This window comes from Palaemon carinicauda, chromosome 5 (assembly GCF_036898095.1).
Source record: "Palaemon carinicauda isolate YSFRI2023 chromosome 5, ASM3689809v2, whole genome shotgun sequence".
Lineage (NCBI taxonomy): Eukaryota > Metazoa > Arthropoda > Malacostraca > Decapoda > Palaemonidae > Palaemon > Palaemon carinicauda.
The window spans coordinates 178,302,712-178,326,738 of NC_090729.1; the positions used below are offsets into that span (position 1 = coordinate 178,302,712).

The 24,027-nt window shown below is 37.2% G+C and overlaps 1 protein-coding gene across 1 annotated transcript in view; it reads right to left on the reverse strand.

Moving 5' to 3' along the window:
- Window positions 1-4,851: 4,851 nt before the first annotated feature.
- Window positions 4,852-24,027, reverse strand: part of iPLA2-VIA (calcium-independent phospholipase A2 VIA) — an 83,000-nt gene continuing 63,824 nt past the window's right edge. Inside the window, exons 14-15 of the mRNA XM_068374381.1 lie at window positions 20,463-20,558; window positions 4,852-19,453 (exon numbers count right to left, since the gene is read on the reverse strand). Of these exons, the coding sequence (XP_068230482.1) occupies window positions 19,220-19,453; window positions 20,463-20,558 (330 nt within the window). The 3' untranslated portion in view covers window positions 4,852-19,219. The remainder of the gene's footprint in view (window positions 19,454-20,462; window positions 20,559-24,027) is intronic.

The following is a 24,027-nucleotide window of genomic DNA, read 5'->3' on the forward strand; positions in this document are numbered from 1 at the left end:
GAAGCACTCTCAGTAGTGAAAGTTCTACATGCAGTTACCATGCCATCACCTCATCAGAGACCCATCTGTGTGCGTACTGTAAATGGGGACTCCTCTTGGAGAAACTCAAGTCAGAAGGCATGTCCTTATCACCTGGTGAGTTAGTAGCCATGAATCTTCTACCCTGGCCACCTTTCAAGGTATCTTGTGGCTTCACAGTGGTTAGGCAAAAGCATACTTCACAAGGAAGGACAGTGGGTTTCGTTTCCTGAGTCTTAGAAGTACAGGAATCTTATGCTGTCTGGTGGAAATGCAGTGACTTGCTTGACACACCTGTCAATATTCCAGTGGGCTAACTAGGTTTTGAGGAGGAGGTAATCATTGGTTTCCCCTACTCTTAAAACATATTGATCTAGGGATAGCTCTGATGCCCCGTTCTCATCGGTGCGTGTGGCCACATCCCTCCTACCTCCTACCGAAGACTCTCCTGGGGGCAGAGGTGGAGACAATGATTGTTTTTCAAGGACTCCCTGAACCATCACTTAGTCTCTTTCTAATACTCTGGCTCTTCGAAGAGGTCTGCGGCCAAACCTACCAGATCAGGGGTAAGGTGTCTCTGTGACCTTCTCTAGTCCCTGATCAGGACAGCCTACAACCTATTCCTCTTGAAGGAATTCTGTGCATGCACAACCCTTTTGAGGCTCCAAACCTGGTCAGCTCAGAAAGTAGGGAAGTGGGAAGGTAGATATCAGCAATCCCCCTAACAAGCTGCTAAGCAGAGGAATGGCTATCATGCCTTTGAGCAAGCTGACAGTGCACAGGGTACCTGCTACGCTTATGGACCACTGGCCCCATCTCGCAGATCATAAGAGTTCTTAAACACAGTTCAAAGCTGATTGAGTTTCTCGGCCACCTCCCTGGTTGGAGGAGCTCATTCCTCCCACCAGAGATCTCATCAGTGATTTTAGAACCATTGCCGGTCAACCTCCAATGAGACGTGGGGCACAGGCCAATCCTCCCAGTGGATACACGAGGAAAACCTCACCAGGGGACACCCACCTGTCACTACCTTTGAACATGCAACTGTCCTCAGATACATTGAAGAAGGAGTGGAATGTGCACCTGGGTTACGTCCACTGAGGTGTGTGGTCAGTGAATTTTAGCACTCAAACTTACGGGAATGCCAGCAGTGTTCTATCTAGAAGCATTCCAAAAATGTTTGAGGAAGCATTCAGTAGTGTTGTTACAACACCAACAATGCAATGTAGCCTATATCGTAGAACTGTCAGACAGGTAAATTTCTGATAAAAATAATGTACCAGTAGACAGGATCAATTGCCAAGAGCAAGTTGTAAGGTCAGAAGGTTCCTTACATCCTTGCACAGAGGAGATACTTCTTGCCCTAAGGGGATAACCAGTAACCATCCAGTTTGTTATCCAGCAAGCAGGAAGCTCCTGGTACTTTGTTACCCCATCCAAGAGCAATGGGTAGTCTTCAACACCCATGAGATCACCTGGATGTCTATTTCCCTCAGTTCAGCCTATTTTGTCAGCTGATTAACCAACGTTGACCCTGCCAGGTTTCAGTATGACCCTGGTGGCTCCCAGATGGCCACATACAGAATGATTTCCAATCTGTCAGCACTTCTAAATAACTACCCTTGGAATACCAGGGAAGGTGGTCCTTCTACCTAGAAGTACTTCTCTGGTCGAAGTTTCTAAAAGGACATGACATCTCATATCCAAATATCAGCGTCTCTTCTTTAGCACTGGCAGACCCAAGAAATGTGTTACAACAGTCTCTTTCTTATTTCAAGAGACTTTTTAGAGCAGACGCTGCGACTTTTGAGGGGGTCGAGGTATCAGCTCATCGTAGAACTCACGAAGTCAGGTATTATTCCTACTTACACACCAAAAATCTGTAGTCGGACAAGTATCTGAGTTTGGATAATACAAACAACCTTCACAGGCTTCTCAAGGGAGTATGCCAACAAGTACTCCAACACTTGATTTTGGTCATTTGATGGCAGCTCTGTACAGTATTTATGTAGCCAACCTACTTCTATTATGCAGTAGGAAGCATCTTGTCTAAGGTAACGGTTCAATGTAAGACTGGATGAAGGATACAATGACTGGCTTTTCTGCTTCTTTCCATCCCTTATTTAGGAACGAAGCTTTCGTACCATTACGTGCTGCATCTAAAATGGATGCAAGTAAGCTACAATTCTGAACACATTCTTATTAAACAGGATCTTCGAGATGTAGTTCTCCCCACCCTCCATTTATGAAGGGAAGGCTGGTTGAATGAATACCTCTCCTTTAGTCATATTGCACCAGGTATATCATTCTAAACTGCATCTCCTCTTCACAGAGAAGAATCTTTTATCAACTAAGTACCAAGAGGTACCAACCAAGTACTGTACTGGCCAAGTCCAATCTCCCTACTTATCCCTATGATGGGCTAATAAGAGGTTACTGAAGTCATCTCCCTCGCTTCCATATGCAACCAGGGAGAATGGAATTTCCAGGATAGAAGAAGAACCTACCAGTTTGGTTCTTGGGGGACTTCCTACTCACCAATAAGTGAGTCTCCCTATTTTAAAGGACAAAAGGTTTGTAAACGCATAGGAACAAATAACAAATTTCAAAAGTGCTTTGTACGTTTCCTAGTTATACAAACCTGAGTCCTTTAAAGTTAAATTTCTAATCCCAACCATCCCTCTTATTCTTGAGCTGAAGGTCAAAAGTGAAGAGTCTTTGACAGGTAGGTAAACAGGACTACTTGCAAGAGTTCCCCACCTGTCGTTAATCAGATCGTTAACAATTTCCACAGTTGTTTCGGCTCAGTTGGAGACATTTCTTATTTTAAACCACTAAGGTTTGAATAGCTAGAAAAATCACAAACTATTTTCTAACTTTTTTTTTTTAACATTTCAAGCTTTTAGAAGGTAAAGTGCTTATACGCTGAAAAAAAATCCCTGAAACTGTACATTGTTCTACCAATATCAATGTTATTTTGTGTATCATAAGTTTGTGTCTTTACTACTAAGTATGAAAGAAATAGAGTACACCAAAAATCAATTACATTATTTTACTGTAAATAAAAAGGGTTTTCTTATTTTGCTATTGGGGTCTATAAATATACAGCAATCTAAATAATTACAGTACAGTAGAACAATTCAATTCATCTTCTGATATAAAATATGAATTATCTGTAAAGGAGATAAAAAAATTAATAATTTTTTTTAATACTTACTACAGTTGCTGCAAATAAAAACAAAACTACAGTTACTAACAGTACAGTTATTACCAATACACACAATACATTGCTTACAGAGCAGCAAATTATACCACTACCACTACAGTACAAGAGGAAGGTCAAGGTTTGGGTGGATGGATGGAGTAAAGAAAGCTCTGGATGATAAGAGGATAGATGTGAGAGAGGCAAGAGAGTGTGCTAGAAATAGGAATGAATGGCGAGCAATTGTGACAGTTCCAGTAAGCTCCACTGCTTCCCTCTGTCACCTTGGTGATCGCGGAGGTAGCAGCAGTAGGGGATTCAGCGTATGAAACTTCATTAGTGGTGGATAACGGGGGAGGGTGGGCTGTGGTACCCTAGCAGTGCCAGCCAAACTCAGCTGAATCCCTCGTCAGGCTGGGAAGAGCAGAGAGAGGAAAGGTCCCCTTTTGTTCCTTTGTTTGATGTCGGCTACCTCCAAAATTGGAGGAAGTACCTTGGTAAATAGATACACAGACCACTACAGTACTACTACTAATAATAAAGTAACACCAAAAGGACTTTCCTGTGGATAGCCAAAAACTTTTGATGGATTAAATTGAACTGCTCCACTATAAGAAGCAGTATTAAAAACATCTTACAAGATCATCTAAATGCAGACAAGAATATCAAATCAAACTTGAACAAGCAACAATTCATGGAAACAATGACGATGAAATAACCAAACCTAATCTAACATTCCTTAACTCAACCAATAACATCTACAGTACTTCAAGGTTATCAGAGTTGTGTCCATTAATAAGACCATTGCATTCAATATTCAAAAGATACCCGACGTTCCATGGTTTCCCAATCAATAATGACGGCTTGATGTCAAACCAGTATTCAATGTATCAAAAGTAACCATACTATTAAGATTTACACCTTTGGAGTCCAATTCGCTACTCATGAAATATGAAACCACTCACTCGTTTGTCTTAAAGTCTTGCGCAGTTGGTATCAGATGGCTTATAAAACTTTAGCTCACTGGCCGAACGTACAACATTGCACTCCTTGAAGATGGGCTCGCCAACGATGCCTCAGCTTTTGATGATCTACCTAGGTAACTAACAAGGTTCAATGTTGCATATCTGAAAAAAATAAAATTGCTATCCTCTCTATGCATGTCCTTCATTGTTACTACTCTCGTTAACAAAAAGGGGGACGAAACAAGTTGGTACAGTAATATCGGATATGTCCTATGAAGGTAGATAGTATTACAGTTTGCCTCTTTACAGCCAACCAAAAGAAATAATTAGTAGGACGTCTTTTGATCATATGGAACACAGATAAGGATAGGCAAAATATTTGGAGTTCACCCAATTTCTCTCTGGGGTCAAAAGAAATAAAGTGCTCACCTAATTAGGCTACCTTAGCCTTCTTATTACAGTACACGGTTCTACATTTGCATCTATCTATAATTATGATTATAGTATCTGAAACAGTCTGTTCAACACTGAGGCTGATAAAGGTACTTGCAGAATAGGTTCGTATCTGTATGAAAATATATGCAGCATTGCAAAATTTTTACATTATTTTGAGAACGACCAAAATTAGTTGCTTTTATTTTGCAAATGGGTAAAATTGAAAATCACTTGGAATTCCCGGTGTGTATATTTTTATGACTACAAACATCGTGACTAAAAGTTTTTGGCATTTCTTGAAAAAGTTAATACATTAATAGATATGTCATTACAGTACTGTATTTCAATAAGTAATAGATGAAGTTAATTAAAAATAAGACACCTCATAAACACTTATTCATACTGTAAATGGATTGATCACTCAAAACACCTGATCACTATAAGGGAAGCATTAATACAACAGACTCGACATTAAAACATGTTACCCATTCAACACTACTAGATGTATGGCAAAATAAACCTATTATGCACAAACTTAGGCCAGTTTGTACTTAACCTTACTCGCATATGAACACAATTACATAAAGGTATACTAACACAAAGCAGCCACTTAAAAATTAATGTATGTAGATAGAACCTTTATAACTTGAAACAATGTTTTAAAAAATAGAAAGAACATAATTCAGTTAATATCTGTAATTATAACTAATGAGCATGTATCTCTTATACTTTAAGCCACAATGGCTAAAATAACAATTGAAAGCTAAGCACATACTGATAATTTACCTATTTAAACCATGTAAAGGTTTTGAAAGTATAATTTGCAATATAATAAAACATTTAGTATGAGATACTAATTAAAGATTTATATCAAGTTTACATTAAATGTATAATTAAATTTTCTTTTTATCAGACCTCACATAAATTGAAAAAAAAATAAAATACTACTTAAAAAACATCCACATAAATAAACGAAGTGTAGAACACAGGATGGTAGTCTCCTAAACAATTTACTTCATAATACCATACTTTCTACAATGGTCCAGCACTTTGCTGCAGTAGAGGGGCTTGAGTGTCTCAATGATGGGCTGGGCAATGGCGGTGGGGTAGTTTATCCACCCTGGCAGGCTCAACCATACCGCTAAGACCAGTTCTGTGAGACCAGACCGAGACTGGACCCCTACAGGCCTTCTCCTTTATTTAAGATAGGCAAAGGCTAGGAGAAGGAAAACTCCAAAATCAAACCAAACAAGACCCCAACGGCAGAGCTTCCCAGCGCCGGCGGAAGAGGACAATGCCTGTCGCGCAGGCAACAAGGCGGGCCTTGACATAACAAGAACCCGGCAGCCCGATGCAACCAACATCTGAGAAGCCGCCTGTCTCATATGTCTTGAGCCGCGGTGAAAACGGTGTGGGCCAAGTGTGTGTGCGTGGCCGTTCCAAAGCCACGACCACCCAAAACAATATACCCAGCTACTGGCATTCTGTTGTTTCCTCCACCCTTCTTCATCTCACCACAGAGTAGGACTTAACAGCCACATCAGGCATAAGCACCCACCCCATAGATAGGAGGCTGATGGCTAACGACAGAACCCAATACTCGGACACGAGTGGGCGCCGACGACGATACGATACCTACGGCATGCAAAATAATCAATAGTTCTTTAAAATAAAATTAATTTTGATAATAGTAAACTCATTCATCCCAATGATCTGAGACTGTTGTCACGGTTCTTTCAAAAGCAAAAATGTTAGTCTTGATGACTAAAGAAATAGCAATTACTATAGGTAACTGTATGCACCTGTGAATTATCGGGAAGAAGTAAATAATCAGCTCACCATCATGCACTTTCCAGCCGTGCACTTCTACAGAAGACCATCTCCCACTTGGCTTCAGCTGTTTGAAAAATTTCTTTTTAATTTCTATTCTTGTTGCCTTTCATATTTTCATAATTCACGTCCCAATTTTTTATATTTTTCCTTTTTTCTAGGTAATTAATACTTATTATCACCTGGCTTCTTTACTTAATGAGTTTAGAATCTTGCTAATTAATCCAGTGAATTACATTAAAATTTTCAGTAATCTAGTATTTTTGTAGTAACTGTCTTTCATACCTGCTAAACCAGCCTGCTCACAATTACTGATAAAAGCAAGGGCTCCATTTCCTCTTGACTGCACAGGATTTCTTCTTTATGGTGTAAACTTGAACCAAGACAATGAAGTAGAAGTAGAGGTACCTAATACAAGAGTTAGAATAATTTCAAAAGTAAAATTGGGTATCTGAAGCTCTGGTATCCAACAACTATACAGTAGTGACTTAGGGAAGAGGCCCCAGTTGTAGAATTATACCCTGAGGATGATCCTTCACTTCAGTCCAGTAAGACACCACATCCTTAACCTCTACTTATAGCTGTGAATAGACAGCCTTCCAGATGCTCACTTCAAGATGGAAGATACCCGCTCGACAAAGAAATACACTCACCTTAAGACCTTCAACTTATGGAACCATAGGATTTAAAGTGGCATCATACTCGAAGGAGGATATGAAAGAATTCATAACCACACAATATGAATAAAGTTGGAATCAGAATGTGGCTCTGAACCAAGTCTTGTCCTAAATGAAAGAAGAAAGGCTCATCTGGCGACATCCCCCTTTAATCTGGGTGGAATATCAAACTGTCTCAGCAGGAACAGAGGCTATGGAAGGAGTAGAGAACCGAGTACAAGTTGTTACAGATGGACCAAAGGTAGCACAAGGTATGAGTCTGGCAACCTGGCCAAATCTTCTTTCAAAGAGGGACATTCTGGAAATTCCCATGGAAATTCCCACTACTAAAACAATACTGGTGAATTTAAAATCAAACCCATCAATAAGTGCAACAATATTGTTGTAGGTCTCCCTTTAACTAGAATTCAGCAAAATACAATTTGCCGTGATCAAATTGTGTAATGAACATCCCAAATGAATATATAAATCAGTGAAAATCGTAAGTTCATACTTGGTGCAAATGCTTTTCTTTTGAGCAGGTTGACATAACTCTTGTTTCACAGATTATGTTACTTATCTGTATAAAATTTTCATTTATCCTTATGTATCCATTTTTTCTGTTTTCTAGTTTACGTTAAATTTCTCATTTCTCAGTTTCCTTTATTTGCATATGATACTGTTGGGGCCCATAGGGCTTGTAGCCATTTACTTTTCCAACTAGGATTGCAGTTTGGCAAGTAATAATAACAATAACAATTACAGTACATTCAAAATCTCTTTATGATATACCATTCCTATATGAATCATACTGCAGTGCTGACATGACTACAATATACAATTTGAATTTTGTTCTTTTAAGGTAGCAATGTACGCTACTTCTTTTGCCTCTCACGTTGAGCAATAAAAGATGACAAAGCACATAAAACTAATTACAATCAAGTGTATTAAATGTACAAATTAAATAATGCACATAGTGGAATGCTGCAAAGAAACAACTGTATATGCTTAAATATAAAATCAAATAATCAAGGTACAAAATAAAACCTCAATTAATTAATAGCCCTTACCTATGCTAATCCAGAACAAAAAAAAATCCACATAGTACGGCAACAAATCTTAAAACATATTATGGAAAATCTATGATTAAAAAAATGTAACTAACTGATAGCAATCTTATAATACTATCAAAGAATGAATGGGCTAAAATTAAACATATAAATGTTAAAAGTGTAACTCTAATACTTGAATATAGAGAAAAGGAAGTACAGTAAAATTTTTGGACAAAGTAACATTTCAGAGAGGATGGAAAAAAATTAATCTATCTGATTGCTAAATCCAATGTTATTTTCCCCTTTGATTACAAAAAAAAATCAAATAAAACCTTGAATAGCATTATTGTGTGGATGTTAAATACTAATTACATGGAAAATTCATGAAAAGAATAGATTAATTCTTCAAATAAATAGTAACAAGATTAAACAGTCTAATATTTCCATGAGTGCATTCAATAACCCCACATAAATAAGTATTTGTAGCTGCTTGCCACCAAAGGATCTATCCACACTTGCTCAGTCCTGCCTACTGACTATATATTTTTCAAGAGAACATGAAAATTTAAGGTTACAACTCATACTTCAATTGCTTCAAACCCCTTCATTTCATAAAAACCACAATGACCCCTTTTCTAATAGTAATTGTGAGATCTTTTAAGCGTTTTTATCCATCTTTTGCTCCCTTTTAGTGGTTTTTATCTACAGTTTTAGTGGTTTTTATCTACAGTTTTAGTGGTTTTTATCTAGAGTTAATCATATGCATGTCCTAGAAATCTCACAGTCAGCTGAACGATAGTGCTGCCCTCTCTCGGCACTTTAATGTAAAAAAAAGATTGATTTGCTGTATAAAAATAGCAAACGTAAATCGTAGCTAATTGATACATCAAAACAATGTATCAGTAAGCCATTTGGATGTATAATGATCTAATGGAAGGGTATAGATACCTGTTGCTTAATCACTTAATTATCAATTACCCTTTTGTATGCATTCTTAAAGCAATGCCTGAATAAATTCAACTGAATTCTCAGATAAATATTTCAAGTAGTAATAACAAAATGTATGTTAATGACTAACTGCTGAGACAGAGTACAGCACAGCATCCATCCCTATCTAAGAGATAAGAAAACGTATTGTGTGGATGTAGCAGACATCACAACCTCTTAGGTAGACACAAAGATAATCTATAATACTAAATGCTACCAACAGAAGTGGAAATGATAATATTCTAAATCACAAATCAATAGACAACTCATAATTCTACAACTACCACTCAAATAGAAGAGATATTGTCCCTGTATAAATATATTAAGAGGGAAGTATAGCATCATTGATATACTGTAATACGTTTCAAACCATAGTCTACATTACTAATTAAAAAGCTGTGGCAGCATCCAAAAACATATAGGTGCCAAGTGAGACTCCAAATCATGTAGGAGAGATGAGGCTACACAATTCAGTTTCAATATATATTGCATGGACCTCTTGTAACATTTCACCTCAGACAGAAACAATAAAGTACTCATCTATTAATAATAGATTAATAAAAAAAAATTTCTTACAGCATATATGAAGTATGTTCTAGTTATTTAGCCAGCCCTGTGAGTTAAGAGCTTAATGGAAATGTTTTTAAACACTAATTCCGTAATTTGCCAATTTTTTGTGTTGTAACATATACAGACCTTAAACTCATTGGTGCAGTGAACTACCTATTGATACTCTAGGGTCTTTTTCTAATTATCAATATTTCATTTGAAGTCAAATTAAGAAACATTAGTGACTATGAAGATACATTATTTTGGTTACAAAATTACATGACATCTTCCAAAGAATTCATTAATTTCTTCAAAATCCCTCTCATTTTGGATGAAAATGATCATCCTTCACAATTGCTAAACAATCTTCACCTATGTATGGGGATCAAATATTTACTTCTCGACATCACCAACTTTTAGCAACCAACATATCATAGATTCTTCTCCATCGTCAAAATATATTGAAATTTACAGCGTTATGGAAATTGTGATAAGAAATTATCTATGGAAAAAAGAGAGTGATATATGCATGTTCAGTTTGTGGCACAATCAGAAAACCAAGAAGAAAAGCTACAATTTAGGGAACATTATCAGCTGCTATGACAAAAGTACCACAGTCAGATGGGATACTGATAGGAGGTGATCTAAATGGCCATATATGAACAGACAGATGGTTTTGAGGATGTTATGGGTACATATAGCATCTGAGAAAGAAACCCAGAAATAGAAATGATTATTACAATTTGGCCAAAGCCGAAGGTTAAACATGGTGATTATATGATGTTAAAGAAGCTTAAAGAAAAGTTGATGGCATAAAGGAGAAGAGAAGCTGGAGCACAAGAATTCTACTAAGATGAAAAAGATTGCACAAAGTTACTAAGAGAAGCTTGTTTAATACAACATACATTGCTACAAACTCATTTAACAGTGAAACAAAGATGAAAAAACCAAGCTGTTCAAAATCATGAAAAATTTAAAAAATAAGACTCCAAAGAGAAGTACAAGTCAAAGTGTCTAGATATTGCATAAAAAAAAAACTTTTTGTCGAAACCAAAGAAAGAAAAATAGATGAAAAAAAACTTTCAGTTGTAACAGAGGGTTACTTGGCTTAATGGCCCGCCTTAAAGGATGCAATATTTTAGTCAGCTAAGATAAACTGCTATTAATAATAGTAGTACATAGTTAGAATGTCATGATTCATAGCTTTCGTGTGGAGAGAATATCAAATTGCAAAACAGGACTTGGTGAAGAGATGCAGTGTCCAGAAGCTAAGAAAACATTGCAGACCTAAAGATTGAGATGGATAGGGAAGTTATTTACATAAACAGTAAATATGGAAGTTATGGGGTAAAGACCTCGAGGGAAGCCTAGTTAATCGTGTTAATGGCAATACATGTAGATGAAAACCTAGCCTTGATCTGAGTTGAAGAAGGTGGAGTACTGAAAGAATGAGACTGAAGAGTACTCCTTGCACATCAAACCGCAGAGGAAGAACTGGCACAAATGCCTTTATGAAGATGTTGAAGATTATGGAATTAAGGTTTTTTTAACAAATTCTTTATATTACGGTACTACTCCATTTATGTTTTCATTGGCTATAATGATGAATAATATATCATACTAAAGTCATGAAAAAACTAATAAAAAAATGTATAAAAGAAGTTATATTAATTGTGATAAATAATGAAACTAAAAAAAAAGTAAAAAAGTCAAAGACACGTAAAGCATTACACCAAAGAGAAAACTAAAAGTTTTCATAAAGTAGCAGGAAAAATAAGGGAATATTATGATGTGACTATGTGAGGACCTTACCCTGATAATATTATTTCCTATCATAAAATAGTTTAACAAGAACTGTGAGTTACACTGAGAGTTGAAATTGGAACATTGCTTTGTCCAATTTATTTATCTTTAGCTAAAGAAATTTGACAGACCAGGGAACCTAAACAATGCTGAAAAGAACCTTTACCACTGTCTATAGTGTATAGTACTATACAAAGCACATAGTAAGCATAAATAAACCTGCGAGGTACCTTGATAATAAATAACTATATGTACCATATGAATGAAAAACATTAATTACCTATGGCTTCTAACACAAAAACATCATCAGACTGCAAATCCCAGATATGTAAAGATGCAAGTTAGTTTATCTTTTCTCACATCACCTTTTGAACATGACTACTGTTCGCACTTATTTTCATAATTATTTAAAAATTTTTATTTTCTGTACTGACAGTTCCCCGTAAAGATCCAACTTAGTTTACCTTTTCTCACCTTTTCTTTTGAACATGACTGTTTGCACTTTACTATTATGTTTTTGTTTCATAAGTATTTCAAACTTTTAATTTTCTGTACTGACAGTTCCCCGTAAAGATCCAACTTAGTTTACCTTTTCTCACCTTTTCTTTTGAACATGACTGTTTGCACTTTACTATTATGTTTTTGTTTCATAAGTATTTCAAACTTTTAATTTTCTGTACTGAGTTCCCTTTTTGTGTGCTGGTCTTTTTCTCTCACTTGCCTTATCATTTATTCTAATAAGTTTTTGGTTCTAAATATGAAAAATTTACATCAAAATGTCAAGGAGAGGGATTTTTAGCAACTCCAAGAATATTATAGCATAAAAGAAGATTCTAAAACTTTAATTCTATACTATTCATCTGAGGTTCATACTGCTTCCTACTAGAAAGCTTACTAGTGTCAACGCCTATCGTAGGAATTGAATTTCCCGTTTTCCTACATTCCAGTACGCTCACTCGCCTAATATACTATTGCGGAAAATCAGATGGGCGGCAGGGGAATTATGTGAACTTTAGATGAGTATGGAAATAATAATTTTTTTCAATAAGATTCTAATTATTTCCATGAATCTCGCCTGTGTTCCCTTTGTCAAGCGTGATTGGAACCTACCAATCTTTGCAACCAATAATGGCTCATTCCCTGTATGAACACTAATCTTTGAATCAGCGTCTTCTCTTTCTTTTTCAAATCTCTGACATAAAGCCCCAGTAGAAACTAACCTGGCAACTTCCATCATAAATATTCCCGGGTAATCTATACATTATGCCCAACTGCATTTCAAATATTTAATAACCAACAATCTGGAAAATTATAATGCCATGAAAGACATACCCATGCAAGGGCTACACCTATACTAAAAGGAGCTTCCCCATGCCACCCTCACTGCCATACCACACTTTATTATCCACGATAATATAATAGGGAGTTGAGGACACTGAAGCAAGGGGAAAAAATTAATTTAATCTTTATGATAAGACACAAACATAAGCGAGCTTCTAAGTAGGAAGCCTTGTGAATCTCAGGTGAGATTCCCGGAAAAACTATGAAAATCTAAAAAATCAGAGAATACAATTACATAAATTTCTCAAAGGAATTAATATATTAAACTATCACCCATAAAAGAAATACTGAGTGCATATGCCGTGTATACTGTACTTGTATATAGGGTAATCATGTATTCAAAAGTGTACTGCATTTCAATAAATATTTTAGCAGAATCTGGATATGAGTCAAATTTTCCTGAGTGAAACTTTATCTCAAATTATGAATCCACAATACAGTATTTGATAAGTGATTTAGTTTTTAGCATTGTATAGCTTAAGCTAACATTCTGAATTAAAGATTTATTTCCTAGCATATCAAAAGGCCTCTGAAAATATTAACATAACCTTCTCCAAAGCATCAACATTACAGTAACCTTTACTGAACTACGGTATTCTAATAATAAAAATAAAAATTCATTACTGTCAAAATCCTAAAGTTACTGTGTCAAATGGTTTTCACAATAATCTATAAGATTTAAAGTTAAAATGTCTATACAACTACAGTATACTATATCTTACAATAATTTCAGTTAAACTTCCTTATACAGAAGGACAAGATTTGGATAAAAGTTTAGAGTAACGATATTTTTCTAAAGAAATGGCTTCCGATACGTGACAGTAAGAAATGAAACATGATTACAGTAACTTCGAAACAAATAGTGACAGCCACTCAAGCAAGTATAAAATAATTCTAGTAGGATATAGATTACCCTGATTACTTAATAAAATCATTGAAAAAAATAGTGGCATGAGTACAATTGATTTAATCATAAGCCAGAGAAGAACCTTTTAAACAGTTGCGTAGAATGTCCTTTAACTTTTTCAATCTTTTTAGGAATAATGAAGACATTATGTGCACTTACTGAAGACACATTTAATTTTTACTTCCATGGTCAGAAGTTACGAGCTTATGAGAATAGCGACTGTATTACCTAGCTTCAGCTTTGAAGCCATGGAAATTCTAATCCCAGTACTTACTAAAAAAGATGATGGTTTTTATCATATACACTCCTATGCACATCTTTTCCTAGAGCATCTATAATCCTAACTATAATACAACTATATACACTCACCATCATAATTGTTCTATTACGCCTGTCCTCTACATCATAATTAAATATTATACAATTTATCCTGCTGCACAGCTCTCTAAGTATAAAAGTGTCACAGATTAAAAACTAATCAAGAGCAATTAACACTTTTAATTCTCCTTTTCATTGTAAGTACAGTATATCAGATACTGTTCATATAACTTAAATATTTTTTTATCTGTATTTCTTTTTTATTATGCTCCATTGCTGAGCTTGTATATTTACAAAATAATATCTTTAAATTACAAATTATTACTACAAAACTCCCTGGTGTTCATATTGCTTTGTTCTCTAAGCTCTGACTTACAACAGGACTACCCCAAAATGAAAATATTTCCACACCTCTTGCCCACCAAGGCAAGAGGCTACAGGCCATTCACAGTGTGAGTAGAAAGCACCTGACATTCTAAGTCTCTAGTCAGTGTGGACTTAATCAACACAACATTCACTACCCAGCACCAGATTGTAAATGTGTTAACCATAGTTAATTATGATGGCTTCTCCTGAGTTTATTATTAATTACAATGTGGATTGTTCAAAGGTATTAAATTTGGCAATCATGATCCTCATTTTCTGAGTGCCTCTTGCCAAAAACGGTGTTGTGATTTAGATAAACTTTGTGAAGAATGAGAAAGCCTAACAGCTTCACTTATGGAGAAATATTTTCAGAAGGTGGATAAACAGATTACGAGTTCCAAACATAAAAGAAAGCTAATGTTTAGTTCAAGTAATTTAGAGACAGGTTAGTTGATCACAGAAAGCACAATGTTAGGAATGCTACTCAAGTCATTATTGAGCCCTCAGCTGCTTACAAGTTCTCCGTCTCTAACGCGCCTCGGGGAAATAGTAACGAGCTTCACAAGCCCTTAATTGCTATAAATGCACTTGTACAACAAAATAAAGATTCTAACCGAGCCTATCAAGTTTTGAACCCTATCCTAACTCCTCAAGTTTAGACTAGTGGTTCAAATGCACTAGTCAGAAAAGATTCTGATGGTAAACAGCACATGACAGCGTTGAGATCCTCTCTGAGCCTCGCACTTTTGTTCTATTCTAAGATATCCTACTGCATTGCCCTCGCAAATCTGTGATCCAATTAATAAAAGGAATAACAGAACCTTTGTTCCACTGTATTACAAGTTAGAAGACCTAGTGGGTAATCTGGCTCCTATCATCTCTCCACTTGCTGAAGTATACGCTAGTAGAAAACCATTCATTTCTTATATTAATAGCATGGCATATCATATGGTCCCTTTTAATGATGGGTTGCATTTTGATGGCTGAGCGCATTGCCCACCAGTAAGCTCGGCCACGACCTCATCCAATATTTTCCCTAACAATGGTAATAAAAGTGCTAATACTTTTTCTTCCAAAACGAGTTATTTAACTTACGCAGGCACAAAGATCCCTTTCAAATGTAAACAAACAGGAAAGGCAGAAGGAAAGAATGCTTCATTGTAAGAGGAGGAAGAGGAAGTTGCGAAGGGTGAGCCCAGCTCAGAAGAGGTATTGTAACTCTATTTCATTTCATTACAGCCGATTTATGAAAAGTATCCAAATTTAAGTTACTTAAATTGAGTTCCGATTCTTATTATTCATCCAAGTTGTCAGAAACAGTTTCATCCAAGACAAAATATACTCCTCAACTTGATAAAAGGGTTTTAGATAAGATGGATAAATTTTCATCCCAAGTAAACAGAAAAGCTGTTAATTCAGGCTGTCATTTAGTGTTTAAACCTCCTTTCCAAACAAGATGTGTAGAAGTCTAGAACAAACCAATTGTCTAACCTGTTATGGATTCTGAACTAATTAATTATCTTAAGCATATGAATAATGTTAGTAAAAGGAGATTTATAAATGGAGAATTTGCAAACTGGGCTACCAAAGGAATGATTTCTGTGTGTAATAAAGTGGAGAATACTCTGAAAATACTCTCTTTTGTAGACCATGTCAGGAGTGACCTCTATATTAACTAAAGAAGAGATTTAAATCTTATTCCAGCATATTTGTCTTGTTTGGATAAGGTATTTTCGATGGAAATTCTGAGGCTATAGCAACCTTTGTGATTAAAATTAGAGAACAAGTGTGCTCTGCTATGGTTGAGACAGCGTCAGATGCTCAGATGCATTCCTCGATTTCTTCCCTTATTTTGGCTCCTGCGTTGGATATCAATAGGATTGATAGGGTGATTTCAAAAGGGGATGGCAAGATAGAGTTGCTTTGAGGCATTTTTCTATGAGGACCCCATTTCTTATTGTAATACGGCCTTTAATAAGCCTCTTGATTTTCTAGCTATGCTCTTCGATTTGTAACAGGATTCTGCAGGCCGGAATTTTGAGTTTTCATAAGGTTCAGATTTTGAACCTTTGGAAAGTTTTCCAATTAAAGATTTCAGAGCTAAAACTCTTTTTCTTTGGGCATTAACACTGGCTAAACACATTAGTGAATTACTACCTCTTTCTTGGTACGATGATCTTATCGCTTTTGCCAACTTTCAGAGCTAAGAACAATTTTAAGAGAGAAGGTTTATCATAAATTTTTCAAATTCCTTATTTGAAAAGGAAGTCACAAGCGCATCAGAGAATAGATTTTCCAAGTCCCATAAGTGCTGTTAAGTATTATTTGGCTAAAATTGCAGACATTAGGTGTAATGTTCTTTATTTGTTTCATAGCGTTTGGTTTTCAAATTGATCATTGTCCAAAAAAGCTTATATTTTTTTGGTTAAAAGACTGGTAACAGAGGCTCATAAGGAGTTGCATCCAAGTCATATGAAAGACTTGATAGTAAAATTACATGACTTTAGAAATGCTGGTACATTGCTTAATTTTTTAAAGAAATTTTCTCTGGGAAGAGTTTTAGCTGCAGCTCAGCATCGTAACAATTTGATATTTGCTAAACATTATCTTAAAAAATCATGGTTCTCTTATCAAGATTGCTGATCTTTAATTTCATAGTAGCTGCATGGGATATGGCTTGATAAAAGCTTGGTTTATTTTTAGTTTACTAATGGGTGAATTAATTGGTCTGGGCTTTTTGGTTCCCCATCTTGGTACAAGGTGTTAGGTAAAGTATACAGATAATATGTAATGAAGAGAAATTTAGAAAAACACAATCTAGAGCATCAAGTTATATCCTTAATTGTAATGGTTTGGTATTGAGACACTAGACTAAGAGGTGAGTCTGGTGTATTGATGAGTATCATGACCCACATACATAAGTTTGTGAGTCAGCAATATGAACATAAGGGAAGGTTCATAGAAATATGCAGGAAGTAGGTTTGCCAGGCCACCAGCCACGTGTTGAGATACTACTGCACAAGAGCTATTGGATCCTTTGACTGGCCAGACAGTACTACATTGGATCCTTCTCTCTGGTTATGGCTAATTTTTTCCTTTGCCTACACATACAGTACACTGAATAGTCTGGCCTACTCTTTACAAATTCTCCTGTCCTCATACACCAGACAACACATATAATTACCAAATAAGTCTTCTTTGGCAAGGGGTTAATTACTACAATGTAATTATTCAGTGGCTACTTTCCTCTTGGTAAAGGTAGAAAAGACTCTTTAGATATGGTAAGCAGCTCTTCAAGGAGGACACTAAAAAATCAAACCATTGTTTTCTAGTCATGGGTAGTGCCATAGCCTTTGTAACATGGTCTTCCACTGTCTTGGGGTAGAGTTCTCTTGCTTGAGGAACACTCGGGCATGCTATTCTATCTTGTTTTTCTTTTTTTTTTTAAGTTTTTATAGTTTATAAATGAAACATCTAATTTAATGTTATTACTGTTCTTAAAATATTCTATTTTGATTGTTCATTACTTCTCTTGTAGTTTATTTCCTTGTTTCCTTTCCTCCCTGGGCTATTTTCCCTGTTGGAGCCCTTCGGCTTATAGCATTCTGCTTTACCAACTAGGGTTATAGCTTAGCTTATAATAGTAATAATAAGAAATTTCAATAAAAAAAAATTCATTATTTCTAATCCTAAATAAATAATAATGTCAAGAGGAGAGGATACATATTAGTTTTAACTTTGAGACTGAGGATGTCAAGTGCATTCAGCCCTCACCATGGGTGGCTTGTAGCCACCAGATGCTACCTTGCTGGGCAAGAGGCGACAGGAAATTTTCTAGTTTTTGGGCTAACGTCCATGGAAGTCAGAGCTTCGAGAACAAAGCAATACGAACATCAGGAGAGTATATAAATAAATTTTATTAAGGGATTTTGACGAAGGAAAAATCTATTTCTGGGCGAGGGACCTGTGTCGCCCAGTGAAATGCTTCCTTATAGCACCATTTCTAAGGTATAAATACTGCTAAATATACCAGAGAAAAAAGTTGCATGGAATGCCATAAATAAACCCAGCTCGCTCACTCTAATAGAGTGTCGGTAGAGTAACTGGGGCGTGTTAGAACCAATACCAGAGGTCCCTTACCAATTAGTCCTCTCCTTCCTCAATATCCCTCGATACTATGAGGTGCCGTTCCATTATTGATGAAATAATTAATTGATAACCTTTCTAATAAGAAAATTCACAGTAACTGGGATAACTTGATTCTTAATGAAAACATGACTAGAAAATAGTTATCAATTAAATTATAGACTTGAGTAGTTATCTCAATTGCTGATATTTATCAAATTTGGCTTTTTAAAGTCTCCCAATTACAGCTGCAGGTGGTAAATATGAAGCATATAAAAACTGTTTCTTTTACCTTGGAATTGAAAAGTTTATACCTTTAAATAATCCACTATAGCCTATGTTAGTATCTTTAAATATTTCACTATAGCCTACGTTAGTCCTTAGTTTATAAATCTATATAAAATATGTGAAATATCAATATATACCTGATCCTTGTTGTATATTTTTGGTGCTGCACAGTTCTTAATAAACATTAACAATAAAAATTACTGCATTTACAGTAAACTGTACTTTTAAACACTAATCTCTTACTAGATATTAGACATATAATACACATCTATCTTTCTAGAAAAATGTAGTGTCATGGCAAATAGAATCTCACAAGTCTGTATATACACATATAGTAATGCCAGGACCATCAAGATAAAAATGTACAAGAATATCATTCAAGCTGGTGAAGGAGATCCTAGCGTAAGTAAAGCTGCTATCTGATGAATTTGTTCTCTTTTGCTTCTAATGAAAATCATGGTCTCCCACAGAGCATTGACTAGAACTTCATCTCTGGTCTCGTCTAACTGCACATCCAACGAGAGTTGTGGGGATAACCTGAGATACGGAACACCCCAAGAGCAGCACCACGCACGAGCTCGATCCACAGTGCGATTGTCTGCCATAGTTGCCTGAAGATGAGAAATGCAGGCTGATAGGTTGACGATGATAATGAAGAACCTTACTTCTATGTTAAATCAGGGATTCAAGTTGCAACTGTATAACAAACTTTTCTATCCAGCAGGAATCTTAGGAGCAGCATGGTTCTTCTTCAATATGTCTCTCATGATGACGATAGTGGACTTTATACCTCTTCTATTCTTTTGTAACACGACTAAAGCCATTCAAAGCTCGTGAAGGGATGAATGAAAGTAATTGTTTTATGACCATAGGAATTGCTTGTAGCACATTCAAAATGTTTCTCATGACCAAATGATATCTAGTAGCTTCATGCAAGATACTTTTGTTGTATCAACACAGATATTGAATGCAATAAGGAAAAAACATAACAAACAAATGAAACTACCTCCTTGTTCCAGGATTTAAACATCACTACCCCTATAGTCCCACTAATATAGAAGAATAAGAGGAAGTATATATAAAAATGAAATTATAATCAGTAATATCTACTTCATTCCACTATAAATTACTTATAAAACTATAACCAGCAATATCTACTTCATCCCATTATACTGTAAGTTACTAATATAAAATATACTAAAAAATAATGGTACACATGCAATAAAACCATGGCATGCTACATATAAAAGGAAAGAATTTCTTTTTTAAGAACTACACTTGAACTGAGCCCCTATTTAGACAACTGGTTGTCATGTGGTTCCTAAAAGAAACACTACCTACAATAAATAAATCATAAGATTAATACCTGTATTGCAAAATCTTCTAAACGTTCATTATCATAAAAAATAATTAACAGCTAAGTGAGAGACTTTCTAAAGTCTACAGTATTAAAATTTCTAACAATATACAGCACTAAAAAACACAAACTAAGAAACATACCTGTTGATGGTTTTTTATCATGTTTCTAAGCGCTAACATAGCGTACAGGAACACATTTCTTTTAATGACAGTGACTAGTCTGGATTAAAAAAAAAAGACAAATCACAAAAATTACCTTACCTGGTCAATAAGAAGTTTAGCCATATTGGATAATCCAAATGCCATTTGAACAGTGCTCCATAGACTTTCGGGTTTGAAGCAATCTATGGCTTCCACCTAAAAATGAAAAATAGTGAGCAAGAGTTACTATCAGATAGTCAAACTTCTCCAGAGCAATTAGAGCAAGGGTCTTCAATATATTTCAAAAGGTAGAAGTAACGTATAAAAACACAGGAGCAACAGGACACATTTAAGAAGTATGATACACCTTATAAGATTATTCAAACCTTTTCTTTAACATAAATAATTAGTTATGTAAATGCAAGAAATAAGTACCAAAAACCAATGTTCATACCTTTTTATAATACAGTATATGAAAATTGAAGATAATTTGTCTCAACTAATATCATTACAGTTTCTGAAGAGATAAGCTGTTGTTTACTTCAAGATAGAATGAAAAGAAAACTCAAGTGATGCAGAATCATAGCAGAAATCATACTCTGTACAAACAACTAGTTAGATATCCCATGTACATTTTGAGCCTACTATGACAAAGTAAAGAATATGGTAAAAATGACAAATTTGTAGGTAATTTGTATTTTTCCTAACTATACAAACCTTAGCTATTTAATATGGGTAATTACTTTGGCGTAGCTGAAATGACAAGCCATTAGAACTTTAACGAGGGTTTACTACCCCTCCGCTAGTTAGCGGGGGGTAGGGAGGGGTAGCTTGCTAACAACCCCCCCCCTCACACACACCTGTGAATACTTCACTTTGCTTAGAGGTAGGACTTCACGGGGGACAGGGCTGGCAGGCAAGTTTGATTAAATAGCTAAGGTTTATATAGTTAGGAAAAATATAAAAAATTTTAAGTAATTTTTATTTTTCCTAACATACTTACCGAGAACTACTTTCTTAGGAGTTACCTGTAATCTCCTCTCTACCGACTAGAGTTTTGTGTAGTATACCCTACGCCCGTTTTCTATGGAGGGCTAACCTGGGAGTAAAGAGAACGTGCCCCGAGGGTAGACCTGAGCTAGGTCGGCGTCAGCTTGGGTCCCGTTAGTCAGTAAGTTCCTCGGATGTTGCAACAAGTCCCTGCAAGGGCAGAAAGGCACTCGGGGAAGGTAGGGAGGGCCATTACCCGAAAGTAGTTCTCGGTTAGTATGTTAGGAAAAATAAAAATTACTTAAAATTTTTTATTTGTTCCAACACAAATATTTACCTCGAACTACTTTCTTAGGAGACTTACACTTTAGGAGGTGGGAGTGTCTTCCTGACCTTCAGACCCAGCAAAGCGGACGCCAAGTAGCCTATATGTGAACTAGGTTCTAAAAAAAACTGGGAAATGAACGGTAAGGTAAACTACACAAAGAGCTCATGTTAGTGTCTAAGTACTCACCCTTTGAAAAATCTTCTGATGTTGAGTCCAGTAACAAAGTTGCAGAGACGTGTTCTTCATTGGTTACATAAGTGTGGTTATCTCCGATAGGGATAGGAAACAGGGATTAGGGTGAAAAGGAACGAACCTGTGTCTCCTGGTTTTGCTATCCACGATTGTGCCTGGGGCTTCACCGTTAAATCACTTGGAGCGCGGAGATGACTGTCCCAATGGAGAACCCATCTAAAGACCTTCTTGAGTAATCCTTGAGGTAATGGGCAGTAAAGGTCGACTGGTTCGACCAGGTTCCCGCCCGAAGGATCTGGCCCACTGTCATGTTCTTCTCAAAGACTAAGGAAGTGCTTAGTCCACTGATGTCATGGGGCTTAGGAGTACCTGGCACGGCCAGTCCCTCCTCCTTGTAGGCCCTGGCAATAACTTGTCTCAACCAAAAGGATATGGTATTCTTCAATACCTGCTTCTTTGTGACATTTGTGGAGACGAAAAGGCTCTTGATGCCCGGCCGGAGATGTGCAGTCCTCTCAAGGTATTTCCTAATGGCCCGGACAGGGCATAACCTCAAATCCTCTGGATTCTCAGTCCTAGGAATAGCTGGCAGAAAGAACCCCTCGAACTTAGGATCCCAGACTGCTGGGTTCTTGGTTTTCGCCACGAACAAAGGGACGAACTTGAGGGAGATTTCTCTCCACCCCTTCGAATGAGAGACGTCATAGACAGCCCATGGATCTCCCCTACCCTTTTCGCAGAGGCCAAGGCCAACAATAAGACCGTCTTGAGAGTGAGATCCCTGTCTACAATATCCTTCATCGGTTCGAACGGGGGGGTACTTAACATCTTCAGAACCCTAGCCAAGTCCCACTGGGGCACCCTAACAGTTTGAGGGGGGCAGGACTGTTCAAAACTCCTGATAAGCATAGAGATGTGTCTAGAGGAGCCCAGGTCGATGCCCTTCAGAAGGAAGACTTGAACAAAGGCTGCTCGTACTCCTTTTATAGCTGGGATTGACATCCCTATCTCGTCCCTGAGATATACTAGAAAGTCTGCGATATCTGGGACTGAGGCTTTGAGGGGTTTTATGCGCTTCAAAGCGCACCACTTCGTGAAAGAGGCCCACTTCGCTCGGTAGACCGCTGCCGACGACTTTCTCAGGTATCGCAACATCCTCTTAGCCGTTCCGGATGAATATCCTTCCTTCTTCAGGAGGCGGTCGATAGTCTCCAGGCGTGAAGGCGTAGAGACTGTGGGTTGTCGTGGAACCTGAGAAAGTGTGGCTGTTGTAGAAGATCTGGCCTGTCGGGGAGTGGCCACGGAGGATAGCTTGCCAGGTCTTTTAGGTCTGCGAACCACTCTCTCTCCGGCCACCAGGGCGCTACCAAAGTCATCCTTAAGTTCCGGGAAGCCCTTACTCTGTTGAGCACTTGCCTGATCAACGTGAAGGGGGGAAAAGCTTACACGTCTAGGTTGTCCCATTTGTGCTGAAAGGCATCCTCCAAGGCTGCCTTTGGGTCTGGGACAGGAGAACAATATACGGGGAGTTGTGCGTTCAGCTTGGTTGCAAAGAGGTCCATCCCGGGGAACCCCACCGTTGAATGATGAGCCTGGCTACTTCTGGGAGGAGGGACCACTCTGTTCCTACTATCTGACCCATCCTGCTGAGACCGTCGGCTTGGACGTTCTTCTTCCCGGGGATGAACCTTGCCAATAACACTATCTGGTTCTCCTCCGCCCAATCCAAGATCTCTAGGGCGAGATCGCACAACTCCCTTGATTTGAGGCCTCCTTGCTTCTTTATGTACGCTACTACTGTGGCGTTGTTGCACATCAACGCCACAGTGTTTCCCCTTAGTAGATCGATGAAGTGCAGGCAAGCTTTTTGGACTGCCTTCAACTCTAGGACATTGATGTGTAGGCCTTTCTCCGCGTCCATCCAGGTTCCTCTCGCCGTCTCGTTGAGGAGATGGGCTCCCCATCCCTGGTTGGAGGCGTATGTGAATAGGAGCACCTCGGGAGGCTCGGTCGCGAAGGGCATCCCCTTGAACGTATTCGACCGGCAATGCCACCATTCCAGGGAGGGTATTGTGTTTGGCAGAACTGGAATTAATTTCTGGGGCGAGTCCAGTTGGTTCCAGAAGTTCTTCAGGTTCCATTGGACGGCCCTGAGTCTGAGTCTCCCCTGGGGAA